A 9291-nucleotide genomic window follows, 5' to 3' on the forward strand; every position below is an offset into this window, starting at 1 on the left:
GAATTTCTAATGCAATTTAACTTATGATTTCTGTTCACCTGGACCCTCTGCAGATCGGATTGGATCATAGCACATGGTTTGATGTATCAATATAACAATCATAATCTAGACTCAAAAATCATATAAAAGAACACGAATCCCTCCCTCAATCCTCGGAGGAAGCAGACAATGGCAGAGGTGTCCCTGGACAGCAGGTGGTCCCAGGTGTCTCTGTCCAGCGAGTTCCCCCTCAGGACCCTTCTCAGCCGGTTTTACAGACAGTGTTCCGGGGGCTGCGAACGCTCCCCGCGCACCGATCACCGGGGTCACCCACAGGGATCACCCACAGCCCGGGCTGGCCCAGAGCAGGACCTGGGGGAGGGCACGGAGCGGAGTGATTGGCCTGGTGCCCAGGGACCCTGAGGCCAGAAGGGAGGGGAAAAAGATATCTGGTTTGTCTCCTTGGGGCACAGGACCTTCTGGGCCTGATAATGAGGGGAAAGGGCACAAACACGTTTCCAGAGAAGGGCTCCTCGCCTTGTGAAATGGCCTCTGTCACGATGACCAACCACGGTACCAGAAGTGGGGAGTGGGGAGTGCCGGTCACACCACACTCCAAAACACCATCACGGCACCAGTCAGAATAACTCCCTTGCTGCACTCGACGGCGGATTCCCACCTTTATTCGCGTGTGCGAACAAACACCGAACGACGCTCGGCTGCTCCACCGGGACGCCACCATCCCACACCCGGGCAACTCCACTGCGCCACGGAAGGGGGGAAGCCGGCCGTCCCCCGCCCTGCTCCTAGTGGTGCCGCCCGGGCCGGCGGTATTGCGCGTGCGCGGCGCGGCGCTGCGCAGTCACGGCGCCCTCCGCCCCCGCGCCGCCATGGCCGACCCGCGCCTCAGGCAGATCAAGATCAAGACCGGCGTCGTGAGGCGGTGAGTGACCCCCGCCGCCAAGGGACGGGGCTCGGTGCCGCCCCCAGGGGAGGGGGCCCTGCCGCAGGCCCGGGGGCTCCACTGGGCCGGGCGGAGGGGCCGCAACGGGGCTCTGTGCAGCGTCGGCCGCCCCTGCCGCGGGCCGCGGTGCTCTGTGGGGCTGGCGGGTCGTGCCAGAGCGCGGCCCTGGCACGGCCGCTTCCCCGGGAACAGGCCCCGCTTTCCCGGGATGCTGGTTAAACGCGAGGTTCGTGTCCTTCCGTTAGTGACTACTGAGAGCCGAGGGGGGTCATGCTGCCCCGTCTGTGTGCAGGGCAGTCGCGAGGTATACTTGCCGAGGTATGAAGTCTCACCTATTTTTTTGCCAAAGCAGCAGTTGAATTGGTTATTTGTGATTCAGAAGTTCGCACCGCAGAACCAGTGGTATCACAGAATAAATTAGGTTGGAAAAGATCTCTGAGATCATCGAGTCCAACCTGTGAGCAACCACCACCCTGTCAACTAGACCATGGCACTAAGTGCTACATCCAGTCTTTCCTTAAACATCTCCAGGGACGGTGACTCCACCACCTCCCTGGGCAGCCCTGTTAAATTCATTATCGGAGCCTCGATCTTCCGGGTTTTTAACACAGTCTTAATTTGTAAGAAGAGTTTGTTTGTCTGGATCCCTCTTACGGCTGTAAACACAGGGCTTTGACATGAACTGTTTGGTCACAGTGGGGTTTATTAAGATTATAAAGACTGTGCTGGCTCAGGCAAAGACAGAATTAGTGTGTGTGTTGGCTGAAGATGTTAAATAGTGCAGTTTCATGCAATGAACTTCATGTTATGACTTAGCAAATTTCTGTCAGACAGGTATAGTTTCTTGTACGTGATTTGCTTTGAAAGGTTGGACTTGAAGACTAGAAAAATTGTTACTGTTGATGCTAGCTAAAGGCACTTGAGAGTACCTGGTCTGCAACCAGGGAGCAAACCACTCAATTGTATGCGTTTCAGGGCTAGTATAAAGAAAGGGATAAAAATATTTTGGAAAATGGAACAAATGCAGTTGACAGGATTCAGATTTGCTTTTGAAGAATGGCTGTGTGTGTGAATAAGCAAGTAAACTTGTTTATCTTATGTGGTAACAGCAGGCATATCTGCAGTTATTCTGCAGCAGCCGGCATGCTGTAAGTGAACATAACTTTAAAAAAAAGAGGAGAGGAGGAAAGGACTGTTATCTTGCAACTCCCTCTGGGGAGATGATACAGCGGCTGTGACGGTTGCACACAGATAAAAGAAGAGGTATGGCTCAGTCCCACTCTACCCTTCTCTACCCAGAAGCCTAGTTATGCACTCTACTACAGTGGATGTACATGTGGCTTGTGCTAACTTAGGAACATCAGCATTGTGCTCCTAATTTGGACTAGAACAGCTGTATAGGTATTTTCTTCCTGCTGTGTGAGACTTGTGTAGAGGCTTATTAAACATTCCATAAAGTGACTGACTAGCATGTCAGGTAATTTTCCTTAGGTTTTTTTTCTGTGTTTAGAAAGGCACATTGAATTTAGCCTGTAATGCTGATTTCCAAGCACGTTCAGTGCTCAGGCAATATGAATATATAAAAAAAAGGTAGGAGTCAAGAACGTTTAGGGCATACAGAACATTTTAGACATTTTGTTTGCTTTTTTTTAGTCATCTGTTGCAGCAATTTTTTTTCTCTCGTTAGTTACCTAACTCATCATTTTTTCTCAGACTAAGAATGAAGCAGCTATTCTGTTTTGGGATTTTTTTTTAGCTGCATATCATCAATTCTTTGTGTACTCCTCTCAAGAGACAGTATTGTAGGTTGTGGGTAGTTTACTTGCCCGCACGTTTCTTACATTGCTGTATATCAGTGAAAGAAATTTAAACTAGGAAGGGGGAGAACCTTTTGCTTTTTTGACAGCTCTGGTAGCCAGGCTCTTGGTGATTATATACTTTCACTAGTTTATCATTCAAAAAAACCTTAGATTTGATGAGCATGAATAGTAATGTTTTCTGTTTTAACAAGCAATACTTTTGGTATAATCACTTCAAAATGGTCTTAGTTGTAGTAAATCCAAACAATGACCTGCTGGATAGTGGGGGAATTGATTAGTAAAAAATGCAAAACTTCCAAAATACCTTATTTCCATTTCAGATAGGAAATGATTTTAAAAACTACTGCAAAGAAAGTAAGTCGGGTTGTGTGAAAATAGCACTGACATTTGCCCATAGTTTCCATGTGATTAAGTGGAACTGACACCAGTAGATTAGAATGAGACTAAGACAATTCACATTGCAATTGTGTTAGTTTAACTTTAACAATCTTTTAACATGCTTGTTTAAATGTGGCTGACATACCATAATTACAAATCTACAAGCCTTGATTATAGAATTTTACATCATGAACCTATGGGGAAAGTGTATTGATTTTTGTGAAGCAATTCTTTTTTTAAATTCACCTTTCTAAAACTGTGGTATCTTCCCAAGATTGTTCTTTTGCCTTTTGCACTGGTGTTGATATTATTTTTTCTCTTTGTAAAATATCATCATATTGCAAAACAATTTACACTGTGATTGTCCCCCCTTGCTCTGAACACAGGAAGTCCTGCAAGTTGCACAAAACTATTGGTCTCATTTTATATATAAATGTGAACAATTCTCTTATTGAATTATTTAACTGGCAAGGATACATTTTGTGCAAGAGAAGTCTGAAGAATGCAAATATTCCTTTTGCTGTATGTTGACTCTGTTGATAATTCAAGCATGAAACTAGTTCACATTCTGGGTTACTCAAGAAATTTGCTATTTCTGGTGTAAATCAGAAATTTTATCCATCTTCTGTCCATTATATGAATTATGGTTGCTTTCTTGCTTTCATTGGCCATTGGCACTCACTCTGATTCTTAGCATCAATGTGTTGATAAGAAACTCACATCTCTTTTCGTTATTCTTGTTATAAGATTGTATGCAACAACTGTTTATAAGCTCAGTTAATGGGAAGGGATATCTCATATTATTTGGGTGTTGAGGAATGATCTGCAAAGCTGCTCAGCCAAACTGAGTCAGCATGATAAAGCAATTTAATGTATGTACATGGCACATCTGAGAGCTCAGGGATTCAAGAGGGTGAATATATTGTATGCACTGTTGGATACAAGCTGACTCTGTCCAAATTAAATAACCCTTTTCAGAGTGCAGATTGCACATCTGTTGTCTAGGGTTGTCACCAGCTCAGTCCTGGAGTCTTAAACTTGTGTTCAGTGCTAGCCAAGTGTGGTTGTTGCGGTCCAGAGCTACTTACATATGTCTTAAGTACCTTTTGTAGTGTTCCTGACATCAGAATCAGATGCAGAAAGTCCCAGGTTGGCCCTGCATATGAAGGTTGAGTAAGTCTTGGAGACTTACTAGCATAGTCTCTGTCCCATATAAAAGAACTGCTTAATGTAAACTGTCTAAGAATGCACTTGCATTTACATAGTGCTGTGTGAGGTAATATCTGTGGCATACATAGACCAACCTGGATAAGGGTCTAGAAACAAACTTACTTTTTTTAAGGGATTCCTATTTCCCTGTGTTTTTCAATACATGCTTGCTTTTTACTTCAGGAATAACAAACAGTATCCATGCATATCTTAAAAAGCTGTGACGAGCACAGCTCTGATTTTCACAGTGGTTGCTGTGAAAATTGCATAGCATGTTGTTTTATTGTTTTGGGGTTTTTTTAAATGGGTTTGATTCCATTTGTTTTACCTTTAGAGCAGACCTAAGCAATTTAAAAATTTTTTAAAATATTTCACAAATTTAAATTAGTAATGATCAGATCTGCTAAAGATTGCCTCTTTTGCATTGCTTTGTCCATCCCATTACCTCTTATAAAAAAAAAAACAAACCAAAGTAAAACACATGATTCTGGTATCTCAGATTTTTTCTGTTGTTTTCTGCCCCCTGAGGCAAAACTGTCTTATGTATGTCTGTGCTGACCACAGTAATCTATTGATGTCATCACTCTGGCCACCAAATTTATGACCATGTCATTAACAACGTGATATTAGGGAGGAAGGCTTTTTTTTTTTTTTTTTATTTTGGACAAGAACATATGCAAAACTGTAGCACTGCACCCTTGAGTTATTTAAATAGTCTTTCAGAAGTTTGGAGATACAGTAGTTCCAGTTGCTTGGCAACATTATTTGGTGGCATTACGCATATATGTAATGCTGTTGTCTTTCTGTTTTTTCATGCCATGGAGCCACCCACCTATGTGGATTAAACAGCTACAGATAATTATTTTCTGTTGAATTGGAATGTGGATCCATGGGAAAAACTAAGAAAAATGTATTAAATTTATGGTAGTTCTTTGTATACAGAAGCTGAATTACAACTATGCTAACAACCATAATCCATCCTGTCTTGACTTAAAGTATTAATAAATTGTGTGTATCATATAGGTGGAAATCTCATTCAAGACAGCGAGGTCCATTGTTTCTTCTTTTAGCTGTATTAAGTCTCTTTCCTGATGCATTGTGAATTGTCTGCATGCATAATATGACTGTAATTCTATTTAATTTTTCTCATTACTGTAGCACTTACAGTTGGTTGTGCCCAGTTGGGTGAGGCAGGGAAGGGGAAGAAATAGAAATAAGTTTTTTTTCTCCAAAACAAAAGGTCTTGACTGAAGATGATGCCTGGGTTATAGAAGAGGAAATGAAGATCTTTGGTAACCCCAGTTGTTACCACAGCAGAGGCCCCGTTTCTCATTCTTTCATCTCTAGAAGTGCAGTTCTTGGGCTCCGTAGCATTTACAACTTTCAACTTCTGTCCCATTCCATTCCATGCCATTCTCTCCCAGAATTTTTGCCACTCCAGAGCCTCTTCAGGGTGGGCTCATAAACTTCCACTTCTCTCCAGCTTTTCCTCAGCATGTCAGAAAGGCTCCTTCAGCTGTCTTGGTGGACTAGCTATTCTTCTTTGCCTCTGAAAATCCAAGTTCCTTCTTGCAGCACCTCATAAAAATCTTGATCCCCACCAGCATCTTTTGCTTTTTGAATAGCATGTAACTTAAGAACTTTTATTTTGGTTATACCTGTTGGATTCTTCCATTCCTCTGCCCACTCCATGCTCCCACTGGCTGCTGACATTCAGAGATGACTTAGCCAGACAGACTTTCTCAGCTGGGCAAAAAGGGGAACTTCAGTTGTTTCTATGATGAGAATTTGAAAAAAAATTGAAAGAATGTATTGCAAGAACAGGGTAATAACTATGTTGAAAGGCAAGAACAGAAGGAGAAGCCCTGAAGATTCAGAGAAATCTCTAGTAACAGAGATGATAAAAATTACCTGGTTTTAACATTTTTATAATTTGAAATAGTTTTTTTACTTCAGAAAATCCTGTAACTGATTTCCATATTCTTCACAGTAGAGTAATCCCTGGCAAAACCCAAGTTTGCAAAGTTACTCTGAAATGTCATGGTAACTTAGTTCCATAAGCTGTTAGATGCAGGAAGGACTGTATGCTCGTGTATGGTTACATCCTGACTCTTAGAAGAGAATGTTGATCTTTGATGATGATTTTGTGACTAGAAAAGGAGTGCCTAAATGTGAGATCCTGTCTAAATCAGAAAATAGTCACCCATGGCTAAGAAAATGTGGGAGTTCTTGATACCTGCGTCAAGTATTGTATTTCTTGCCTACTTTCTTCATCTTCCTTCATTGACATTTTATCTTGGGCCTCAGTCTGTAATGTTTGTGTGCTTATGTAGCCTTAGTGAACCCAACAATGTGTGTAGGTAAAATTTGCAGATTAGGGAGCTGGTACTTTAAGCTCTGCAGGTAGCGATCGCAGGTTGCCAGCGTTACTGCAGTTGTTTGAATTACTTGTGCTGTAATTGTGTGTAGTGTTAATACATGGAATTTCGTATACTATAAGAAAAAAAAGCTGTACGTTGTACAGTTACACTGTTGTGGATTTTTAAGTTTGAACTATGCATAGATACTTCATTATCTAGTCAATACAGGCTGTCAGCTTTGGGTTTTCTGTGTGCTTAGGCTGAATCCATGGCGTGTTAGCATGCACCATGGTTAATAGCAACATTAGTTCTGAAGAGATGCATGTCCTTTCAACAGTGAATTTGCTCAGTAGCAACACTGAGCAATTCCCTCTCATCTTCTTCAGAGCTCCACTTGCTCCATCCAGCCAGGAAAGTGTTTATTGTGTTGATTTTTCTAATGCTGGAGAGAAGTTTTCATTTGGTGGCTTAAGCACGTAGGTGCCATTCTGGCTTATGTAGAACCTGAATTGTTGCCAATTGCTGGATGGTGGCAGAACATTAGGAGTAGTGATGTGTGCTTGCTCTGTCCTTGTACCATTATACCACTTTTGTTCTAAGCATCCATTCCTATCTGTGACTGTGGCTCGGGAAGGTGGAATTTTTGTCTGTGTACAGAGGATCCTAATTTCATTATGCATTCAGAAAGCCCCTGTTGCAGATAATTTTTTCATCCATCAAACTTCACATAAACTGTATGCCCTTCTTACGATCAGAGTGGTAGATCTACTTGCTATTGCTAATGATGCAACTAGGGGAGATGACAGCGGACTGGGGTAAGAACAGAGGTACCTTTGTGGAGTGAGAAACAAGGGCAATTTGGGGTTCTTTATGCAGCAGCTAGAAGTTGGAACAGTCTAACCCACTTGCAGCTCTGTACCCTAAACAGACTGGGGGCAAAATCCCTTGAGAAATCAATGTGAGCCTAAATTTGGAGGTCTCATTTCCCTCTCCCACTCTCTGGTTCTCTGGTCTCTGATGCTAGTTCAAACTTTTTGGTAAGCTCATTCAATTTGCTTAACCCAGGAGAAAAACTGTTAGCTTTTTTTTTTTTTGGTTACTGTGTTAATTTCCTGCTGTTTTGTTGAACCAGATTGACTCACAGAGATATCATTTGAGCATTAGTGCTGGCAGAGATGTCAGATGGGGCTATGGAGGGGAATACCTCTGTTCACCAGTGGTCAGCTCTTTGACTGTCTTGAACCATCTTGTGTTACTTTGCTCTTCAGCCCAGGGAGCTGAAGTGGGGGAGAGAAAGTGAGTAAAAGAAGATGGATGAGGAAGTAAATCATAACAGTATGGAAAGGACCTTTTTTTCTCGTTCTACCTTAAGATTCTGTCACGCCCTTTGAGCTCTTCTGGGTTTAGTCTCCAGCTTTAAAGTAATAAAACTGTGGTTTTCACAGAGAAAGCACAAATTCTGAAATTGTTTGTTAAGTGATGAGAAAGTTAAATGTGTAAAGGACTTTAAAAGGGCAGCAGCCATAGCCAGGAGCTTACCTCTTGTCTATAAAACATTTATGGTTTAGTTTTGTTCTTCAGTGTTAAAAAGTCCTTAACTTGATTTCTAGAGGCAAAAAGTGCCTTAGGACACGTCCACAAGAAGTTTCACTTTAGACTTTGTTTCTTTATGCTCTTTCCCTAGCAGCTGACTACTGACTGGCACTAAAGACAAGATCCAGAATAACTGGATCTTATGTTTCTACTTTTTTCTAGTGAAAGACTAGGCAAAGCTAATAATTCTATTCTGTCTGGGTTACTTTCATCACTCGTTTCTAGAGGTGTAGACTTCTCCTTCAGAATCCAGGAAAAATAACCTGGACATAAATAACAAGGAAAGCAAACGTGTTGCCAGTAGATTTAAATCAGGTATGTGGGAATCTTCACTTCTGTTGAACACTTATGTGCAGTTCTGAAAGCTGAAAAGAGCTAATATAAATGGAGACCTGAAGTATGAGAATAAGCTAATACTTACTGCATGCAGTTGTTTGTCAGTTTTTACTTCTTTAACTTTGGGTGTCCAAGGAGAGGAAGGACTTGAGGATTTTTGGTCAGTAGATTTATTTTTAAGGGGGGTGGGAACAAAAGGAAAAATCTAGTCACAGATTGGTACCATAATTATTTGCCTCAAATCAAAAGCTCTCACATATTTCTTGGTAGTCGATGAAACTGAAATCCATGCTAGAAGGCAGAATGCGATGTGAAGACTGTAACAAAATATATTAAAGAATGAAACTTTCTTACAGATGTTGCTTTTTTATAACACCTGACCCAACTGCAAAATATACCATTATTTTAGATTGTGGCTGTCTCTTTGTTCTAATATTTAAACAACTTACTCTTGACAGAAATTTTGCTAATTTTTTTAAACAATCATTACTATCTTATAATTTGAGGCTTTCTCTTGACACTGTAGGGTAAAAGGTAAAAATTGAAGTGTAAAAAAACTTAATGGCCAACAGGAATACTGAATGCAATAAAAAGAACAGATCCGTGCTCACTTGGAATGTTTGGATCTTTTGTACATGTCTTGAGTAAAACT

General features: G+C 41.5%; 1 protein-coding gene across 1 annotated transcript in view; it reads left to right on the forward strand.

Moving 5' to 3' along the window:
* The first annotated feature begins 829 nt into the window (after positions 1–829).
* Positions 830–9291, forward strand: part of TBCA (tubulin folding cofactor A) — a 26001-nt gene continuing 17539 nt past the window's right edge. Inside the window, exon 1 of the mRNA XM_027634969.1 lies at positions 830–922. Coding sequence (XP_027490770.1) covers positions 870–922 — 53 coding nt within the window. The 5' untranslated portion in view covers positions 830–869. The remainder of the gene's footprint in view (positions 923–9291) is intronic.

Source organism: Corapipo altera, unplaced genomic scaffold, assembly GCF_003945725.1.
Source record: "Corapipo altera isolate COAL_440 unplaced genomic scaffold, ASM394572v1 61411, whole genome shotgun sequence".
NCBI classification, from domain to species: Eukaryota; Metazoa; Chordata; class Aves; order Passeriformes; family Pipridae; genus Corapipo; species Corapipo altera.